Source organism: Panthera onca, chromosome D1 (assembly GCF_046562875.1).
Source record: "Panthera onca isolate mPanOnc1 chromosome D1, mPanOnc1 haplotype 2, whole genome shotgun sequence".
In the NCBI taxonomy this organism is placed as follows: Eukaryota; Metazoa; Chordata; class Mammalia; order Carnivora; family Felidae; genus Panthera; species Panthera onca.
In genome coordinates, this window is record NC_138348.1 from 49,018,099 (window position 1) to 49,040,559 (window position 22,461).

At 40.2% G+C, this 22,461-nt stretch overlaps 1 protein-coding gene and 1 long non-coding RNA gene across 6 annotated transcripts in view; one reads left to right on the forward strand and one right to left on the reverse strand.

Annotated features, from left to right (window-relative positions):
* ZNF143 (zinc finger protein 143) overlaps positions 1-18,643 on the reverse strand; it is a 55,754-nt gene extending 37,111 nt beyond the window's left edge. Inside the window, exons 1-5 of one of the 5 annotated variants that reach the window (XM_078433199.1) lie at positions 18,529-18,628; positions 4,913-5,089; positions 1,603-1,721; positions 1,145-1,237; positions 194-277 (exon numbers count right to left, since the gene is read on the reverse strand). In XM_078433199.1, the coding sequence (XP_078289325.1) occupies positions 194-277; positions 1,145-1,237; positions 1,603-1,714 (289 nt within the window). In that variant the 5' untranslated portion in view covers positions 1,715-1,721; positions 4,913-5,089; positions 18,529-18,628. Of the gene's footprint in view, positions 1-193; positions 278-1,144; positions 1,238-1,602; positions 1,722-4,912; positions 5,090-10,065; positions 10,088-18,528 lie in introns of those variants that run through there. The other 4 variants (XM_078433200.2, XM_078433198.1, XM_078433197.2 and 1 more) reach the window with 4 other exon arrangements.
* Positions 18,644-18,756: 113 nt separating this feature from the next.
* Positions 18,757-21,215, forward strand: LOC132661432 (uncharacterized). The gene is made up of 2 exons (XR_013550146.1): positions 18,757-20,015; positions 20,822-21,215. It is a non-coding gene; the product is annotated as an uncharacterized LOC132661432 (long non-coding RNA).
* Positions 21,216-22,461: the final 1,246 nt, after the last annotated feature.

Below are 22,461 nucleotides of genomic sequence, written 5' to 3' on the forward strand. Positions count from 1 at the left end.
TTTCGTATCATTTTTGAGAGAATGTGTCAATGAAGTCAAAATGGTCTTTAGATCCTCTCTTTGACACATGCGGATCTCCCCTTTCAAAAGGAAGACTAGAGACCTGAACCAAGTTTAGGCAGTAAGAGGCAGCTGGAGGTAACAAATCGTGAAGCATGAGAATCAAGACGGTAAGTAAGTATCAAATACTTACTACTTTTAGGTATGGGTACATGTTGAACATAGGCAGCAGAACCATCCTCCAACTGAATGACCTGGCCATCTATGAGTTTTCCATCTGGAACAAAAGATTTAAGCCAATAAATTAGCACAAGCAAAAACTTTAAACTTTATACAATTTCAAAATGATATCAACTATAAAAACATACACTACTTAAGATCATGTTCATCTTGATTCTTCCCTCAATGTTCTGAAGCAATTCAAAAACACATCCAGTGATCCTATAGAAAGCAGAAAATCCTCCCTCAGCCATTCTTCCTCCCCTCCAACTTTCAGTTAAATAAGTTCAAGAGGAAGAGTGGCTCATCACAGCAAGCTACGTGAGCTGAATCTCTATTTACCTTTTGGAGCCACTTAGGAACAGTGACCCTGACTACAGAGAAGCTGAACCTGGGAATACTGGCAGATATGTCAGTGTATGTGAGGCCAGTTGTCATTCTCATTCCTGGGTGCTGTAAGTCCCTTGACTATGTATGCATGTGCTCAGTAGGTGTCCATAAAAACAAGGAGTTTGAGAATTGGGCTATTTCTTGGAGCGAAGGAGACACTGATTTACAGTTGATGTTAAATAAACAAAACCAAACGTCTATACTTCTATGCATGTTTTGTAAAAACATTAAATAAATAATAACCTCAAGTAAAAAAGCAAGAAAGGTCTTACTAGAAATAGGTTGGGGACACTCCCCCACTCTCCCTTTAATTTTCACACCCCAGAGTGTATTCCAAAAATCTCAAAGGGAGTCCCCAAATTATCAAACCAAATTTAAGTTAACCTGAAACTATTTAAAAATTACCATATGCAATGGTAATATGCAACGAGGCATCTTTAGGATGGACTGGGAAGGGGGGTAAGCTGCCAGGTGTTCGAACTCTGAGGTTATGAATTGCTGGTATTAACCCATGGGCTGTATATGAGGCACATACCTTTAGAATTGTGTTGTATATAAGCGGTAGAACCATCTGCAAGTGTTACTGCTTGCAAGCTTACACCTTCCATATTTTCTAAATTGTCACCATCTATTATAAAAAAATAGTTATTTTCTTTAGATAACTATCACATGTATGTGCTGTTTAAGTTAAAAAATTTTTAATGAAAATTAGGCATAAGGCAGATTGCTTAAGACTCAAATGGGATTTATTCTAGCATTTATAAAAAAGATTTCCCTGCCCTATTGCACCCAGTATCCACAGCAAGAAAAGAAAGGCTTAGTTTTGGTCACGTTTGCTAAACAAGGAAGAGGGAAGTAAACACAGTGTTGTGAGTTTTCATTCTCCCTTAAGATAAATGATATTTCCACACTTGATCTTAGCCAAAGGCCGAGAAGCGATAAGATAAATGATATTTCCAAACCCACGTGATCCCTTCACACAAAACTGCTCACCTGCCACCGTTACTGCCTCTGTCAAGCACAGGGTAACATGTTGAGCCTCCATTCCTCCTCCAGGAAACTCTGTCATTCCCTGAGAATCTCGATTTATTTGGGCTAACAACATTTTCTACCTTGAAGAAAAATATAGGCACTTGAGAACAAAGAACAATGCATATGAAATAAAAGCTACAAAGAATATTTATCAACCACAAAAATTTGCTACAAAGGAAACAGAATTCAAAATTGGCTGAAATTTCACTTAATATGCAGGGTTAAGAGTATTAACCCAAAGTCCAGAGCACGCCTTTCATATTCATCAGTAAACTACTGAGCACACTGACAAGTCTTGCCTATCAGTTTTGTAACATATCTAAAGTTTCCATAATCAGAGTTCTTTGGGTTTAACATAGTTGAAGATCCCCACTTATTCCCACAGTCCTGTTGAGTCAGTCTTCAGAAATCTATCCTGAATCTGGCCACTTCTCAGTTTGCCATTACTTCCCTGATTCCAGCCACTACCACCTCTTGCCCATGTTACTGCAACAGCATCCTAACTGGTCTTCCTGCCTCCATTGTGACCTCTCCAGTCTCCTCTCAACACAATAGTCAGAGTGCCCTTTTCTGGTCAAAACCTTCTGGTAACTTAGAGTAAAACCAAAAGTCCTTATGCTGCCCTATGAGGCCAATAATCTTGTCCCTCATTTCCTACTACTCTCTACCTCATTCATTGCATTTCAGCCACATTGGTGTCCTTGCTTTGCCCCACAGTGGGTGTTGTGTTGCCTCAGGGCCTTTACATTTGATGGTCCTTCTGCCTGAAACATACTTCTCCGTATCTTCATTGGTATTCCCTGATCTTCTTCAAGTCTTTGCTTAAGTCACCCCAATGGGAGCTTCCTTGTTCACCTCATCTCAAACTGCACCTCCCACCTCCAAACCATGATACACCCTAACCCTCTTCCCTCTTTCATATTTCTGCATAGCACTATAACATATTACATGTATTTACTTATTTTGTTTGTTTCTTATCTATCCTCCCCACCCCACCCACCCACCTACAATACACCAGGATTTTTATCTGCTTGCTCACTGCTGACTCACAGGTCTAAAAAGTACTTGACACACAGTAGACACACAATTGGTGCTGAATAAATGGATGAATGATAGCTCTTTTACCAATTACCACCACAACCCCCTTCCTCCCTTCTCTCACTTCCTGGTCCCATCATCTCTGTGTGCCTTGGGTTGTCTCAAATAGGAGCTGGGATAACTTAGCTGCATTGAGCCAAGGAACTGGACCAGAGGATCTCTCGAGGACTTTCCAAGTCTAAAGATTTTATTTCAGTGTCAATATTTAAAAGAAAAATGTGCAGATTGTAATAATTTGCAATTATATTTATGTTTATGACTACTTAAAGCATTTTTGTTTTAGAAACACTATGAACTGGGGCAGCTGGGTGGCTCAGTCAGTTAAGTGTCCAACTCTTTTGGCTCAGGTCATGATCTCACAGTTCATGAGGTTGAGCCCTGCATTTGGCTCTGTGCTGACAGTACAGAACCTGCTTAAAATTCTCTCTCCTTCTCTCTTTGCCCCTCCCCCAGCTTGCACTCTAAATCTCTCTCTCTCAAAATAAACCAAAACAAAAAAAAACCCCTATAAACTGTATCCTTTTATTAAAAATAATTTTTTTTAATGTTTATTTATTTTTGAGAGACAGACAGAGCATGAGTGGGGGAGGGACAGAGAGAGAGGGAGACACAGAATCTGAAGCAGGCTCCAGGCTCTGAGTTGTCAGCACACAGCCTGATATGGAGCTCGAACTCACAAACCACGAGATTGTGACCTGAGCCAAAGTCAGACGCTAAACTGACTGAGCCACCCAGATGCCCCAACTGTATCTTCTTTGAATTAGAGCCGGGAACTGTGGTTTAGGCTCATAGAAAAGCATCACAGCTATGGTGAAAGTCAATCAAAGGCTGACTTTTTAGGGAGTCCTGAAAGAGTCCTATCTATAACTGTTCATAGAGCAGGCTGAAACTTCAACACTTCCTTGCTACCTCTAAGAACTATCAGAGAAGCCTCAAAGTGTATGTTGGTATACTGCTGTTAAGACCCCTGATGAGGGGGCACCTGGGTGATGAGTCGGTTAAGCTTCCAACTCCTGATTTCGGCTCAGGTCACAATCCCAGGGTCGTGGGATTGAGCCCCGTGTCAGGTTATGTGCTGACAGCGAGAAGCCTGCTTGGAATTCTTTCTCTCCCTTGTTCTCTGCCCCTCCTCTGCTTGTGCGTGCTTTCTGTCTCAAAAATAAATAGATATTAAAAAAAAAAAAAAAAAAAGACCCCTGATGAGAATAGGACTGGGACAGATAAATTTTTAAAAAAACTTCTGTCACTATATAACAGAAACAAATTTAGATAAGGAAATGGAAAGAAAAACACCTATAAAGATGTAGTAAGCATTGTGATTTTTATAGTATTCACCTAGGAAATGAATTTTTAAAGGGCAGATTACAAGGTACTTTGGGTCGTGATGTTAAGAAATGTCTAAAGTTGTCATTTTCACTCAATTATATATAATCTCCAAATAACTACCATATATAACATCAAAAGGTAACTGACAATATCTGTAATAAAAAAAAGTTATTTCTTGTCTGAAAGCTGGTCAACTGTTAAATTTCTTTTTTTTTTAATGTTTACTTATTTTTGAGACAGAGAGAGACAGAGCATGAGCAGGGAAGGGGCAGAGAGAGAGGGAGACACAGAATGTGAAGCAGGCTCCAGGCTCTGAGCTGTCAGCACAGAGCCCGATGCGGGGCTCGAACTCAAGAACTGTGAGATCATGACCCGAGCCGAAGTCGGATGCTTAACCGACTGAGCCACCCAGGCGCCTCAACTGTTAAATTTCTTTAGGAAGATTTCAACACCTACAGTTTCATTCCTAATGGAAAAAAAAAGAAAAAAACGACATTAATAGAAAGATGAATAGACAACTATTCCCTGGACATGAACTGCTGGCAAATACATGAAGTAGTAATGGGAAAAAACATTCAGGGGAGTTCAAATGGCACTACAATTACCAGAGATAATAAGTGATGGCAGGTCCCTCTTATTTTTAAAGTTCTCAGAAAGACTCTGGGATACAAAGCCCTTTGTTAGAAAAAGATCACATGGGGGAAAAATGATAGTGAAGAAAAGAAGTAAACAAGCCAGAGATCAAACACCCCATAGTTGCTCACATATCCATCATCATGTCTTGATCATTTCTGTCATTGACATTTTCAGGTTGTGTGGAAATGAACATGTAAGACAGACACGATACCTTTAGAAAGGGCCACCTTATGAAAGGTAGTCAATTTCATGTGCTTTAGTCATGAATCATGGGCCAAAATCAGACACAGAGGAGGCTGTCCTGAAGCACTACAGGAATCTCCATGAAGACAGTGTGTAATATATAAACTTTCTGCCTTTCTGGAAGATGATGATGATGCATGTCAGCCTAAGAAAAACAAACATACTATAGAAATGTAGCAAATGTTATATACAGAATATATAAAGAAATTTTAGGGGCAGCTGGGTGGCTCAAGCAGTTAACGGTCTGACTTCAGCTCAGGTCATGATCCCAAGGTTCGTGGGTTTGAGCCCCACATCAGGTTCTGTGCTGACACCGCAGAACCTGCTTGGGATTCTCTCTCTCTGCCCCTCCCCTGCTCTCTCTCTCTCAAAATAGAGTTAAAATAAAATAAAATCTTAAAAAATAAAATAAAATGTGAAGCCCTTATATATTTCAAGGTTAGCTTAATTTGTTAGAGACCATTATTACCACAAATTATTATGAAGACATAAATCTAATGGTCCAGGTATAAAAGCAAGAACTCTAACTGAAAGTAATCTTATCACAATAAAAAATGATACAAAAAGAAATCTAGATTAACAAATCTTAGATTTTTCTTTGCATGGAGCCACACAAACCAGGCCTTCAGAAATTGTCAAACTCAGGCCCTAACTTCAGGTCAATTTCACCTAACCATAACAGAGAAGCTAGGTCTTTCTATTACCTGCTCTCAATTCCAAAATTTCCTACTATAAAAAGTGCTCTGCGGGCCACTTGGGTGGCCCAGTTGGTTAAACATCTGACTCTTAATTTCACCTCAGATGGTGATCTCATGGTTCGTGGGACAGAGCCTCTCATGGGGCTCTGAGCTGACAGCTAGGAGCCTGCTTGGGATTCCCTCTCCCTCTCTCTCTCTCTCTCTCTCTCTCTCTCTCTGTCCCTCCTCTATTCACACTATCTCTCTTTCTCTCAAAATAAATAAACTTTAAAAAAAGGAAGTGCTATTTCATTTAACGCTGGTCATTTGTGCTACATTGTAGGACATCTCCTAACCTGGAATGAGGAAGTTCCTTAGTATACAGCAACATGAAAATAGTGGGCTATCCTGTACATTTGATGTTTACAGAATTAGTTATACTGCTTTGGTTAGCATTTGTAGAAAACTGTCTTTCAAGTCTCTTCAGTTTTATTTAAATATACACAGGGACTAAGTACGTTCCACTGATGAAATGTAATTCAGTTAAATACAGGGCAGTTAGAATGTGCTGGCAAATGAGGTCGAGTTTTCACAGGCTCCATAGGAGGGTAAAATATAGTGATAGAATTTATACTACCAATTTTATTTTTTTTAATTTTTTTCAATATATGAAGTTTATTGTCAAACTGGTTTCCATACAACACCCAATGCTCATCCCAAAAGGTGCCCTCCTCAATACCCATCACCCACCCTCCCCTCCCTCCTTATACTACCAATTTTAACTGGGAAGAATATTCTAGTGGATGGGTGAAATGCTGAAACTTGAAGGCTTTGCCAAAGTCCAGGACCATTCAGAAACTGAGTGTTTGATACTGACTGGCAGGTAGCTGAGATAAGGTCTACCAGGCCTAAAGCTAAAAATACTTATGAGAAAAAGAGGTGAGAGCAGAGATAAGAATTTAGAAATGAACAGCTAGGTCTAATCATCAGGAATGCCAATTTTGGTGATGGTTTGATCTTAACTGAACCATTGATATAAAAAAGAGCTTTAAAAAATATGTCTCTTAAACCTCAATAGAGTAGCACCAACAACATGGGTTGGTAAGGGCACACCTGCAGGCAGCAGGTTGCTAAGCATGCCCCGGTTTGCTTTTACTGAGACTAGGGAGTTTGAGGAATAGAAGCAGCAGGAGAAAGATTCTGGCATATTCAGAAGCCACTTCTGGCACTGCTCCATTAAAAAAAGGCATAAGAAAGTCATTTGAAAACTACTATGCTAAATTGCACTTTACTTCTCTAAGATAAACATTGTATATGTTAATATTTTATTATTCAAATTGCTATTTTTACATGGGTAAGGGAAGCAAAGCATAATTGTTAGACAATTATGAAAATTACAAAGGGCATTCCTGACACACAACTCCTAAACAAAATAGATCCTCTGTCCAAAAAGGCGTTGAATAGGACACTAAATGTGGATAGTTTAAACACACACCTCTAGACAGAAATAACTAGAAATAACTATTTCTGTAGGCATCACATTTACAAAGCACTTTTCAGATCTAATAACTTATTGATAGTTAAATGGAACAGTCCTGGGGCGCCTGGCTGGTTCAGTCGGGGGAGCATACGACTCTTGATCTCAGGGTTGTAGGTTTGAGCTCCACACTGGGTGTAGAGATTAATAAAATCTTAAAAAAAATAAAAATAAAAATAAATGAAACAGTCCTTCAGCGCCATAAGAGTTCTTGAGCTCTTCCAACCTTCTCTGAACTTCCAAAGTTGTCCAGCAAACTGTTTGTTTCTTCATGGTAACTATTTAAAATACGTTTTAAGGTTTAAAAAAATGTTTTAAGTTTTTATATATTTTTGAGAGAGAAAGAGAGGGAGGGAAGAGGTGCAGAGAGTGAGGGAGACACAGAATCCGAAGCAGGCTCCAGGCTCTGAGCTGTCATCCCCGACATGGGGCTCACACTCACAAACCACAAGATCATGACCTGAGCTGAAGTCGAATACTTAGCAGACTAGGCCACCCATGTGCCCCAAAGATTTTTTAAGTCATCTCTATACTCAAGATGGGGCTCGAACTCACAACCCTGAGATCAAGAGTCACATGTTCTACTGACTGAGCCAACCAGGTCCCTCTAAAATATTTTCCATTTGCCTCAAACCTCTCTATCCCTCACTCCCTTTCCTGTTATCCCCCATTCCTTATCCCTGACACCTCATTTTCAACAAATTAATCAGTCCCCAACTTCACAGAAAATATAGACATCATCATAGAGGAATTCTTTGCCAACAAATCTATCACTTGACTGCATTTCCACATGCTTCCTCCTTCTCTCCTGCCAGATTACCTTCCTACAAGGTAAAACTAATCCCTCCAACCTACATTTCATTTGTCTTTCCTCCTTAGGGATCACAGGGACCTCTTCTGAAAACAATCCCTCTCTCTTCTAATTCCTTCCCATCAAGAACTTAAAAAGCACAAAAATAAAATCAAATAAACAATCTCACATCTGACTTAGCTACCAGTCTCTTTCCTTTTTATCTAGACTAGATTACTTTAGCTAGATTTCCTTAACAGTCGTTACTAAGAATACCTCCTGATTTCTCATTATCATCTATCTGGTTTCTGTCCCTAACTCTAAGGAAATTGCCCTGGCTGTCATGAATCTCCAATTTAACATAAAGTTCACTGGCCATTTCCTAGGCTTTCACCCAATGAAAATGTATGTGTATCTTGCAGAAAAACTTGTACAAGAATTGTCTGTGGCAGTTTTATTCATAACAAACTGAAAAGAACCTAAGTGTCCATCAACTAAAGAATGGATAAAGAAGTTGTGATAAATTTATACAGTGGAATATTACTTAGCAATAAAGAGGAACAAATTACTATACATACAATAACAGTGATAAATCTCAAAAGTATTGTGTTGAGGGAAAAAAGCCAGATACAATACATATTGTATTATTCTATTAATATAATATCCAAGAACAGACAAAATTAATCTACAGTGATAGAAACCAAACTGTGGTTGGAAGATTGGGGGATTTTCTTTTGAGTGATGACCATCTGGGCGAATACAACTGCTAAAACTCATCAAATGCATACTGAAGATTATACCTCAGATTTTTAAGAAGTTTAAAAAAGGACCTAATATGACAACAGTTAAACATTTAAAAAATGTAATGGCTATTTTTCAGTTGTATCATACTTGATTCAATACCACTGACCTTTATCTCCTTGGAACATTCTCTTGCTTTGGCTTCTGTGGCATCCACATGCTTCTGGTTTTCTCCAACTTCCTAAGCTAACCCTTTCCAGATTCTCCTATGGGGTCCTAAATATGTAGGATCCTCAAGTTTCTGTCCTAGTTTGTTTTTTCATTTTATGCACTTTTCCTCTTGAACAATCGCATCCATTCGCATGGCTTCAAAGATCTCTGAAACTTGCAAGCTCTCTAAAATCTATCTAGTCCTTTCTCTTAAAGAGCTGTTGATCTATCTATATGTCTCATTGCTTACTGGCCTCAATGATCTCCGTGGTCCATAGTCACCTCCATCCCAACAGGTTTTCCCATGAAATTTTCCTGTTGCATTTCTACCTCTAACAAATGCAGTCACCAACCCAGTAGCTGAAATCTCCCTTATTCTCCAGCCAATCACTAAGAACTATCACTCTGTTTCCTAAATACCTGTCAAATTCATTCACTTCTATTAGGCTGTCTTAATTGAGGCTACCATTACCCACTTGGATTATTACATCAGCCTCCTAAAGTCCACTCCTACCTTCCTTCAGTGTAATCTCCATAGCAGTCCAAGTGCTTTTAAATCCAATCATAGCAGTTCTCTGTCTCAAAACCTTTAGTACTCTCCCATTGCCACAGAGTGCAAACATCACAATCTAGACTCTAGTAACTTCTCCAGCAGGTTGGACAGCCATTCCAACTGGCCCAAGACTGAGGAGTTTCCCCGAATATGGGACTTTCCGCTTTAAGTGGGGGACTTGGTTTTAAAACTGGAATAGTCTTGAGCAAATCAAGACAAGTTGGTCTTTCTATCCTCTGGTCTTGTTCTAGCCATAACCTCCTCACATTCTACATCCCACCAATATATTTTTTTTAATTTTTTAATGTTTACTTATTTTTGAAAGACAGAGCACAAGAGAGAGACAGAATCCAAAGCAGGCTCCAGGCTCTGAGTTTTCAGCACAGAGCCCAATGCAGGGCTCGAACCCACAAACCTTGAGATCATTATCTGAGCTGAAGTTGGCCACTTAACCAGACTGAGGCATCCAGGCACCCTTATGTCCCACCAATATTGACGAAAATTCTAGTATTTAATGATACTAATATTATTTAATAATAGATTAATAAGTATTAATAATACTAATATATTAAATATCAAATGATAAAGATAATAACCCTTCCATAAAACTTACTATATGCCAGACATTACTAATTCATTTAATTCTTCTAGCAATCCTATGAATAAAGAACCATTTTATCCCAGTTTTGCAGATGAAGAAAATGAAACTCAAGAAAAGTTAAATGGTATCCTTAGAGGTGCCTGGGTGGCTCAGTTGGTTAAGCATCTGACCCCTGAGCCAAAGCTCAGGTCATGATCTCATAGTTCATGAATCCAAGCCCTGCATCCGGCTCCAATTCTCTCTTCTCTCCTCTGCTCTCTCTGCCCCTCCGCTGCTCACTCTCTCTCAAAAATAAATAAACTTAAAAAAATAAAAATAAACAGTATCCTTAACTTCACAACATAAGTAGCAAAGTCAATCTTCTAACCATTTGGCCCAGCAACTCTTACATGAGCTACTGGATTATTTGACACTCTCAGAAAAGCCCAAGGCTTTATATGTACTTTTTAAATATATAAACATATATTTATTCACCAAGTCTTGATAGAAGGCCAAGCAAGGCCTTTTTCTCTGAAAATTGCGTGTATGGATTTCTCTATTCAGCATCAACTTTTTTACAAAAATCACTAGCATGATGAATTCCAATTTGGGTTACTTTATTTTTTTAATTAAATAAATTTTTTTTAATGTTTATTTCTTATTTTGAGAGAAAGAGCAAGTGCAAGTGGGGTAGGGGCAGAGAGGGAGAGAGAGAATCTCAAGCAGGCTCCATGCTGTCAGCACAGAGCCCGATGTGGGGCTCCATCCCATGAACTGTGAAATCACCAGTTGGAGGCTAAACCACCCTGGCGCCCCTCCGCCATGATCTTTTATAGTTGTACTACTTATAGAACTAAACTCCAGTTCCTTAGTGTGACATTCAGGCTACTCTCCAGTCTGGGTTCTATCCATTTTTCAAATTTCATCTCCTATTATTCTCCTATAGGTCTTTACCTTTACCATGATCAACTACTAAAAATATATATACATTTGTTGGATAAATACCCAGGACTGATATTTTGAGTAGTATATGTATACATGTACATGTGTGTGTGTGTATGCACATGTATATGTGTATACGTGTGTGTGTGCACACAACCCTTTAGAGACACAGAGAAGTAAAAAAGAAGTTCTTGTCTTTAAGAAACTCATTCCATGGTGGGAGACAAGTGAAAACAGGTAATTAAACACAACGTTAGGGGAGGGACCACAATAATTAGAACAACTTGGTACCACTTACCAATATTTTATTTTTTATTTTTTAAGTTTATTTAAGTAATCTCTATACCCAATGTGGTGTTCAACTCATGACCTCGAGATCAAAAGTCACGAGCTCCTGACTGAGCCAGCCAGGCATCCCTATTTATCAATATTTTAAATGCAATTTTCAACAAAGTAATTCTTCTTGGGACTTATTAGATAGACACTCTCTTAAGTGTGCAAAGTTCATTGTAGTATTATTTATAATAGCAAAAATTAGTCAACAATCTAAAAGTGCACCCAAAGGACAAATTAAATAAACTATAGGACATTCACAAATGAAACATGCAGACATGAAAAAGAATGGGATATGAAATGATAAGAAATATGTCCAAGATATATTGTAAGTGGGGGGGGGGGGGAAGCAAATTGCAGAAGGTATTTATGTATGGTATGACTGCGTTCAGGTTTTTAAGAATGTATGTAGGGGCGCCTGGCTGGCTCAGTCAGTAGAGCGTCCGGCTTCAGCTCAGGTCATGATCTCACAGATTGTGAGTTCGAGCCCTGTGTCGGGCTCTGTGCTGACAGCTCGGAGCCTGGAGCCTGCTTCGGATTCTGTGTCTCCCTCTCTCTCTGCCCCTCCTCTGCTCACGCTCTCCCTCTCTCTCAAAAATGAGTAAATGTTAAAAAAAATTTTTTTAAATGTATATAAACATCTGCATATGCTTGTATATACATTTGAAAATTCAAGTGGTTACCTCCCAGAAATGGGATTAGGAGATATGGTGGAGTGGGTAAGGGACTTTTAATTTTTACTGTACACATTCTATAAGTTAAAAAAAATATTTACCATGTATGACTCTCATGGCTTTAAAAAATAAAACTACTTTTAAAAAAGTTATTATAAACAGAGGCATTAACAGAGTAAGGAGCACCTAACTTTTCCTCAGGGATGCAAAGATGATGACATGGAAATTTGGGCATAAAAAGATAAGTAAACATTTCCTAGGAATAGGAAGAGTAGAAAGAGCAGTCTAGGCACAGGGAAGAGCTTTTAATTGTCACCAGCTCTTCCATGGTGCCTCTGTACCCAACTAGCCAGATCTCAGTCATCATTTGAATCCTATAGTATTTGCTGTTATTTGGCTTGGAGCCCAGGTCACTATGGATACTAGTCACATTTTTATTATCATAGATTCCAACTGTATATGGCTTAATAATTTGCTGGTATTCTAACATCTGACTCCTTGCTCAGCTCCTAGGCAATTAACCTGCTGCTGAATTCCCATTTTCTCTTTTGAAAAAATGGGAGAATACCCATCTGATAGGACTGTTGTCAGAAGTAAAATAATGTTAAAAAAAAAAGTGAAACAATGTATATAAAGCCCTTAGCACTTCAGATGTACTCAAAATATGCCAGTTTGTGTGTGTGTGTGGGGGGGGGGTTTAACGTTTTATTTTTTATTTATTTTTTATTTATCTTTTTTAACGTTTATTTATTTTTGAGACAGGGAGAGACAGAGCATGAACTGGGGAGGGTCAGAGAGAGGGAGACACAGAATCTGAAACAGGCTCCAGGCTCTGAGCTGTCAGCAAGAGCCCGACGCGGGGCTGGAACTCACGGACCGCGAGATCATGACCTGAGCCGAAGTCGGCCGCTTAACCGACTGAGCCACCCAGGCGCCCCTTTAACGTTTTATTTTTGAGAGAGACAGAGCACAAGCAGGGGCGGGGCAGAGGAGACACAGAATCCGAAGCAGGCTCCAGGTTCTGACTGTCGACACAGAGCCTGATGCAGGACTTCAACTCACAAGCCACAAGGTCATGACCTGAGCTGAAGCTGGATGCTTAACCAACTGAGCCACCCAGGCACCCCAAAACATGCCAGTTTTCTTTCTACAGGTGAGGAAAGTGAGGTCTATGAACCTTGTTTGTGACTGTAAGGCTTGTTTCGTTATCTACTGCTCCTCTCTCCTCTTACAGTCTTTATTTTCCTTCTTTTTTTTTTTTTTTTTTTTTTTTTTTTTTTTGAGAGAGACAGAGACAGTGAGCAAGGGAGGGGCAGAAAGAGAGTGAGAAAGAGAATCCGAAGCAGGCTCTGCACTGTCAGCTCAGAGGGGCTCAAACTCACAAACCCTGAGATCATGACCAGAGCCGAAACCAAGAATTGGATGCTTAAACCGACTGAGCCGCAGAGTCACCCCTCCTTTAAAGTTTAAAAACTTTAAAGTTTTTAAAGTCCAAAACTTTAATCTCCACATCCAGTCTGCCCAATTAGACTACAAGCCTTCTAAGGTAGGTACTGTGTCCTATGGGTCTTTAAAATCTTGACACCTAAGATTATATGTTCAGGGCACCTGGGTGGCTCAGTCTGTTAAGAATTGAACTCAATCTTAGGTCAGGTCTTGATCTCAGGGTGGTGAGTTCAGGATCTGCACTGGGTTCTGGGCTGAGCATGAAGCCTACTTAAAAAAAAAAGTTATATATTCAATACATATCTAATGAGTTTATTTTTTTTTTTTTTTTTTTTTTATTTATTTTTGGGACAGAGAGAGACAGAGCATGAACGGGGGAGGGGCAGAGAGAGAGGGAGACACAGAATCGGAAACAGGCTCCAGGCTCCGAGCCATCAGCCCAGAGCCTGACGCGGGGCTCGAACTCACGGACCGCGAGATCGTGACCTGGCTGAAGTCGGACGCTTAACCGACTGCGCCACCCAGGCGCCCCAATATCTAATGAGTTTAACATAATTCATGTTGCACAGTGCTTTACAAACGTCCTCCATTGTATACATCCAGCCATGCTGACCTTCCTGCTTTAGCACATACTGTGTCACCTATCTAAAATATCCATTCTACCACCATCCCCTTATTCTTTACCACAGAACTCTAGCTCCTTCAATAGTACTTAACAGAATTTCTAAGTGAACTCTAAGTTCCATCATGGCTGGGCCTCCATCTATGTCGTTCACCTCTGAACTCTCAGTGCCTATAAGAATGCCTGGCGCATAGTATACACTTACTAAATATTTGTTGACCAAATGAATACAATTTGTATAAGGACATGGCTAGTTAACTGAGACAGGACTAAAGACTACATCGTCTTTTATTCCAATGCTCTTTCATGGTGCCACACTTTTTATCATATGCTACTGTATTGGGTGTGTATATAGCATATATAAACTGCAATTAATTTTAATAATTCCAACTTCTTGTGACCATTACATCCACACTATATATAAGACCTCTATTTTTCAATACATGGCCAAAGGCATCCATCGTTAAAGTTGTGCAAAAATCGGGACACCTGGGTGGCTCAGTCGGTTGAGTGTCTGACTTCGGCTCAGGTCATGATCTCACAGTTCATGAGTTGGGAGTCCTCCATCAGGCTCTGTGCTGACAGCTCAGAGCCTAGAGTCTGCTTCAGATTCTGTGTCTCCCTCTCTCTCTGCCTCTCACCCATTCACACTCTCTCTCTTAAAAATAAACATTAAACAATTTTTAAAAAATAAAGATGTGCATAAATAACACAATAATATCCCTGCTATGCCAGGTTATGTACAGCACTCAAAATATTTTATCATTCTAGAGCTACAGACACCTTATTTTTTCCCCCAGATATCTTATATTTTAAAATGTAAAGAAGTTAAAGAGGTAGGTACTTGGTATGTTACTGAATAACTCAGCTGAGAGACTAGGCTTGAGCCAATCATTGATTCAAGTCCTAACTTTGTTGTGTAATAATTGGACAAGTTACTCCAAACTTCAGTTGACTCACCTGCAAAACAGGGAGAACTCTAGTATTTGCCTTAGGTTCATAATGAATAGTTTTATGTATATATGTAAGCCACTCAACAAACCATTTAACTCAGTGCCTAGCTGAAATTAAGTGCTAAGTAAAGTGGAATTTTAGGTACACACCCAGACAAAAGTAGTTTGGAGTTAAATGCCTGTGTCTACACATTAATGGACAAGTTATTCCCACAGGCTGCAGAGTTCCCACTGCAGCATAGTTTTAAATTGGGATTAGATTTATGGAAAACTGTGGATAAAAGTGTTTTGTTTTCTGGGTTTTTTTTTTTTTTTTTTATGAGGGAGAGGGAGCTTTCTCAGTCTAAATCCATCTTAAAAGCAAAATCATTTTGCTTTTGCAAAATCATTTGCAGTACAATAAAGTTTAAAACACTATCCTAGGGGCACCTGGGTGGCTCAGTTGGTTCAGCGTCTGACTCTTGATTTCAGCTCAGGTCATGATCTCACATTTCTGAGATCCAATTCCATGTTGAGCTCTGTGCTTGCAGTGCAGAGCCTGCTTCGGATTCTCTCTCTCACTGTCTCTCTGCCCCTACCCTGCTTGCACTCTCTCTCTCTCAAAGTAAATAAATTTTTAAAAATAATAAAATAAAATAAATGCAAATTAAGCATAGGAAGGAGCAAGGACAGAACACAACCCAAGTCTTTAAGAAATCATTATGTCCTGGGGCGCCTGGGTGGCTCAGTCGGCTAAGCGTCTGACTTCGGCTCAGGTCATGATCTCGCGGTCTGTGAGTTCGAGCCCCGCGTCGGGCTCTGTGCTGACAGCTCAGAGCCTGGAGCCTGTTTCAGATTCTGTGTCTCCCTCTCTCTCTGACCCTCCCCCATTCATGCTCTCTCTCTGTCTCAAAAGTAAATAAACGTTAAAAAAATTGAAAAAAAAACATTTAAAAAAAAAAAAAAAAAAAAAGAAATCATTATGTCCTGAAACCAAGCAGGAGCAAAAAGACTCAGAACTAAGTAAAACCTCAGATTTAAAAAAAAAAAAAAACAAAAACTTGGGGCACCTGGGTGGCTCAGTCAGTCAAGCATCTGACTCTTGATTTCGGCTCAGGTCGTGATCTCATGGTGAGTTTGAGCACCACATCAGGCTCTATGCTGACAGTGCAGAGCCTGCTAGGAATTCTCTCTCTCAACCTCTCTCTCTGCCCTTCCTCCACTCTTGTTTGCTCTCTCAAAACAAATAAAAACTTTAAAAAACAAAAATAAACATAAAAAAACCTATATAAAAATTTCAAAATTAAGTAATGAAGACCTCAGGCCTCAGAAAGTTCTCCTTACATGATCATAAACTGCATACGTTTTATAAATATAAGCTAAAGTAATACTGGAGGCATAATTCTGCAATCCAGCTAGGTCATCTTTCCATGAAGAATGTGATGAATGTTCACTTCACAACAATATCCCAACTTATAGCAAAGGGCTATGGACAATTTGCAAACCATCTATTTGATAAAGACTTTTATGTAAAGAAGTCTTACAACTCAATAATAAACAATGCAATTTAAAAATGGACAAAAGATCCAAATAGACATTTTTCCAAAGAAAATACACAATGGCCAATCAACACATGAAAAAATGCTTAACACCATTAGCCACTGGGAAATGCAAGTCAATAAGAGATACCACTTCATACCCAGGCTACCATCAGAAAGACTGAGAATAGCAAGGGTTGGCAAGATATGTTATAATGGGAACACTCAAACACTGCTGAGAGGAATATAAAATGGTGCAGACAATTTGGAAGAGTTTGACAGTTCCTCAAAAGGTTGAGCAGAGTTACCATACAACCAAGAAATTCTACTCCTTGGTACTTATACCAGAGAATAGAAAACACATGTTCACGCAAACACTTGTACACAAATGTTCACAGCAGCATTATGCATCACAAAAAGTGAAAACCCAAATGTCCACCAACAGATGAATGGATGAATAAAACTTATGTCCATGCAATGAAATAATACTTGGCAATAAAGAGAAATGAAGTACTGACACAAGTTAAAACATTAATGAACTTTGCAAACATTATGCTGTGAAAAAAAGTCACAACAGCCCACATACTATGTGATTCCATTTATATAAAATGTTCAGAGTAAGCAAATCTGTAGATTAGTGGTTGGGGAAGGTTTATGGGTAAATGAGGAGTAACTTAACCGGTACAGTTTCATTTTGAAGTGATGAACGTGTTTTAAAATGGATTGTGGTGATGGTAGCACAACTGTGAATTTATTAAACCTACCTAATTACATACTTCAAATGGGTGAAGTGTAAGATATGTAAGTTATATCAATAAAGATATTATTTTAAAAAAATAAAAGGGGGCTATAGAAAAAACAGCCGACCAAGTATTTGTAGATGGCCAAATAATTAATTTCCTAAGTAGTCAAAATACGCCTGGAGAAATTAGTTATGCATCGTATTTAGTGATCTGATCATCTATTCTTACTAGACACTTTAACAATGAACTTAAACTAGGCACTAAGAGCAAGTATTAAATACTGCAGATTTCTGTTAACTGCAGATTTTTCTTAGTTCAGCAAACACGTATCACCCAAAGGACAACTTTGAACCTACAATTTTTCACCACATCCCCACTTCATTATTATACCAGCTGATTAGACACTTCTAAAAGCAACGGCTGAAGTTGATTTTAAACAAATATAATGGGGTTAGCAATGGTATTCTTTCCTATTTTTTGCTTAACTTCGTTAATGCGGTTAAAACACTTAAAATGTTCAAAATAGCAAAAGCGGAGGGAATAAAAATTGGTTCCCGTTCCACGGTAACATAGTACAAAGCAACTGAAAGATTCGTTAACTCTGGCCAAAACCGAGAAAAAAGGGCAAGGAAAACTGACAATTTCCAATATTCCATGTTAGGCCTCAGTAATCTAAAAGTGGAAGAAAAAAAAAAAGTGAGAAAACAAGAAATCTGTGCACGATCTGGGCGGGACGAAATTCTGGGTGCGATCCGCAGGCAGGATCCCGAGAGGGCCCTTGGCCAGTCCTGCCGCCGGCGCCAGGCTGGGCTGGGGCCTGGAGCTGACCGTGCCTCGGCGTCCCAGCCGGAGGAGCTTCGCCTAGGCGGCGTCTGGGGACTCGCCCCGCGCGGAGGTCAAGCCGAGAAGCGCCTCCAGGCTCCCGAGGGCTCCACCCTCCCCTCCTTCACTCCCTCCCCCTCGGCGGTCCCCTGAGGGGAACAGGCGGGGCGCACCGCGCAGACACTAGGTTGGGGTGGGGGGGGAGGTTGCGTTCTCAGCGAGAAAAGCTCCGCCGCCCTAGAGTGGCGGCCGCGGGTTATTAATAAACTCCGCTTCTGCCCAGGCGCCGCTACCGAGGCCGGCCGTAGGATCGGCAGGGCCTGCGGCGAAGGCTGAGCAGCCGGAGTCAGAGCCCGGGCCCGAGCGGGCCCGCGCCGCCGCGCTGAGGGCGGCGGCCGGGCGGAGAATAATGCACACTGGGTAAAAACACATTTATATACGAACCTCCGAGAAAATTTTCCAACAATTCCTTCGTCCGACCACCATGCACCAGGACAGGAAACAGCCGCCCGGCCCCCAGGCCCCGTAACCCGCATAGCCAGTCTGAGGCCCGCCCCCAGCCTCCACTGGGCTGGCATTACGTCGCTCACAAGACGCTTCCTGCTTGCCATTGGCTCAAATTAAGGCGACGCGAAAGGAGACCGCCTTATTCACGCCTCCTTTTCTTGACGTCAGTTTAGTCTGGCCTTGCAGCTAGCGCCTGAGTGGCTTGTGCAAAGTGCGGAATCAAAGTTCCTGTGTCTGACTGGTTGGCAGAACCGCTCATCCTAGACCGACACCGCCTCGTTGACAAGTGATTTATGCCGATTCTGGGGCCTCAGCGGGAGGCGCCATTTTGTAGCGAGGGAGGGAGGATGGTCCTTGTGACTAGCCGGGAGGGAGAAGGGGTGACAGGCGCCATTTTCCCCACAGGGGCTAGGAGGTGGCCTTGGCTCTCCCGGTGGGCTTGCTGGAGTGCGTTCTGGAGACTGGTTGGGCTTTGCCTAGCGACTGCCGAGTGTCGCCCCGTTGGGAGGGAGGTTGTGGGGAGGGCTAGTACAGAATAAGACGCCTGACCGCTCCCTGGGGGCTCTCGGTGCCAGTTGAGGCCTTTGGTTTCGGGCGACGGCTTTGTTTTCCAAGAGCTGCTGTGTGCCGGTCCCTGGCTGCTAGGCCTGCCTGCGCTTCTCAAGTCGCCGGGGCATCATCATTCGGTGGGAGAGTGGGCCTCCTGCCCTTGCCGAAACTGCGAGGGAGCTCGGCAACGAACGGGGCGGTAGTCCTAGACTCTACTGGGAGACCCTTCGGATGCTTTTGCGCTTTCATGTTGTTTACGTTAAAAATCTTAAGTCTGTATTGGTGTCGCTACCCTCGTTTTTTACTTTCCCTTTTGTATGTGTTGCTAATTAAAGGAAAGTTGAAAGGGTGGGAAAAACATTGACTTGGGCTCCCCCAAACCGTTAAGAATGAATACAAATTAGTTGTGAAGTTTAGGTCAGTTTTTTGTAGCTCTCAACCCAGACTTTTTCTAAACTATTGGAAATACTAGTGTTTTCAGGAGTATTCAGTGTTTATTTGCTTTGACAAAGCTGTGTAAAGATGAGATGGTGTGAAGACTCAAGATGTGTTAAACCGAGCATTATAGGTGTAGAATGAGGGGGTTACTAAGAGAATAAGGTGGCTGATGGATTTAACACTTTTGTGACCTGCTTAGAAAAACTGGAGAGAGCTGTATGGTGTTTCATTTAGTGTCTTGGATTTCAAATGGTGATTATGGCTAAAGGATTAAAGCAAAAGGATGTTAGAGTGTTAGAGGTAGCTAGCCTGTGGAGTCTAGTTTGAGACATTAACGTTACATTTTTTTTGGCGGGGTGTGGAGGCCGACTCACCGGCCCGCCGGGTTACCTAACCAAGGCACAGTTGCATAATCGGTGCCCAAACTCCATTAGAAGGTAAATAGGACTTTGAATTTATTTTGAATACGTATTGCTTAGGAATTTAAAGTAGTTACTATTTTTTACGCCCTTGTAAAGATGAAAAATGTGACACAAAACTAGATTAGGTTACTTGAAGCTGGAGGAATAGGCTTACAAAACAAATTTGTGCCCAATGGATACATTCCCTTTGTCACAGAGATGGAGAGTTTGGATGAAAAACAAGATGTTTTAATTAATCTTTCAGTACCTTCCGGATGTTATACTTGTATAAACAGAAGTGTCATTAAAAGAATCTGTACTTTTATGCAGTTTAGCCAGTTATACTACTGAGTCCCTTGCCTTCAGTCTACTCATTAAAACACAGTATAATACAGAATCTCAAAAATAATTTAAAAATCACCCTGTAGTTAGTTGTAGATTGCAATTATAGGATATCTTTATATCCCCAGAACCTTCTGAGTGGTTGAAAAATTGGTGGTGGTGGATAGGGTGCTATAATTCTAACCTGATTGAGAGAAAAAACCTTAATTCTGATTTTGTCACAGGTAATGATACTTTGTGTTAATAGTATTTACCAGTGACTGTAGAACAGAGTTGAAGTACACGTGGTATTCAACGCCATTCATAATGTTCAGATTTTCCCCAATCACCTGTCTTCCATCTTACTACATCTCAATGGCTTAAAAATATTTCACTTCCACTCAGTGCTATTTCAAGCTCTTAGATAAAGCTGGACCATTTCCCCAATTTCCTAAATAGGCTTGACGTTTCCAGCCTCCTTTAAAAACTTCCCATCATGTTTTTTAAAACATTCCTTTCAGTACTCAAAACTTTCTGGAGAACTGGTTGATTTTCTCATATCAAGCCCCATGTTGGACTGCACCCTGGGTGTGAAGCATGCTTAAAAAAAGAAAGAAAACGGCGCCTGGGGGCTCAAGTCAGTCAAGAGTCGACTTCGGCCCAGGTCATGGCCTTGCGGTTCCTGGGATCGAGCCCCAGGTCAGACCCTATGCAGACAGCTGGGAGCCTAGAGCCTGCTTCGGGTTCTTTGTCTCCCTCTCTCTATGCCCCTCCCCTCCTGTGGCTCTGTGTCTTTCTCAAAAATAAACATTTTTTTTTTTTAAATTAAAAAGAACAAAGAAATGATTTCTGGGAGAAATTGTTATAGCTCACTTTACTAAATTCTGTAATAAATTTGAATTTTTTTATCATGAATTTGTAGATTTTATTTTCAACACTAACAAATTTAAAACCAAACTAGTTTCTTGCTCTCCTCTGGGAGTTGTGGCTGTAGATGTGTCCTAGTCTCAGAATTTGTTAACTCATTGGTAAGGTAAAACCACTTATTTCACAGTGTAATTAGGAGGATATATGTAGAAGTATAGATATGATACAACTGGTAATGTTTTGTTAGTGGCTAATTGCACAATTTCCCTTATTTTAAGCTCATCTCTAATGCCAATATGAATGCATTTTTTTTTTTTACCAACTCTATTGTTGGATCAATTTGTCAACCTTTTTTGAAAAGATCACCCAATTAATGAGCTTCAGGGTTTACCAATTGTTAATGTGTGTTGTTTACTTTAGTGACAAACTAAAGGGAAAATAACACCCTCAGTTTACAAAATATAAATCTTCTGAAGCCCCTTAAGATTCCAAGTGTCCTTCTGAAACTATCTCCATGACATTCTATCATTTTGGCTTCTAATTATATTTACCTAAATCTGAAGTACAACATTACAGAAAAAAAGAAAACCAATTAATATACATAGTAGATAGTGAGCAGTCGAAGAATGCAACCAGTGGTTTTAACATGATTTTATTTTTCTGGGAAAACATTCTCTTGAGACAAGGTGGGATTTTTTTTAAGTGAAGTTCATGTCACCAAATAAGCAGTATGATTGATACACCATTTTACAGAAAAACACTAAGTGCTGTAACTTTTTTGAGAAAAAAAGTTTGGCTCAGTCTTAAATTCTTAATACTATATATTACATCAGAAGATAAAACAGAGCTACACCATTTATGGAAAACTACAGGTAGTAGGGCTGCTGTTAGGGTGATGAGATTTAAAATATGAACGGGGCACTTGGCTGGCTCAGTTGGTGGAATGTGTGACTCTTGATCTTGGAATCCTGGATTTGAGCTCTATCTTAGGCCTACAGTTACTTAATAAAAATTAAAAAATAAAGAATGAACTAGTAACAAAGTATGAGAGTACAATCCCTAAGATTGACTCCAATCTCTAGACTATTTACAACTGAATAACCGTGAGTAAAACTGTTTTTACTTTAGGAACATTTCATGCTTTTTAGAGAACTTTACCCAAATTTGACTTAAGAAAACTGAAAATTGAGGGGCGCCTGGGTGGCTAAGTCAGTTAAGCATCAGATTCGATTTCAGTTCAGGTCAGGATCGCACAATTGGTAAATCCAGTCCCGCACTGACAACATGGAGCCAG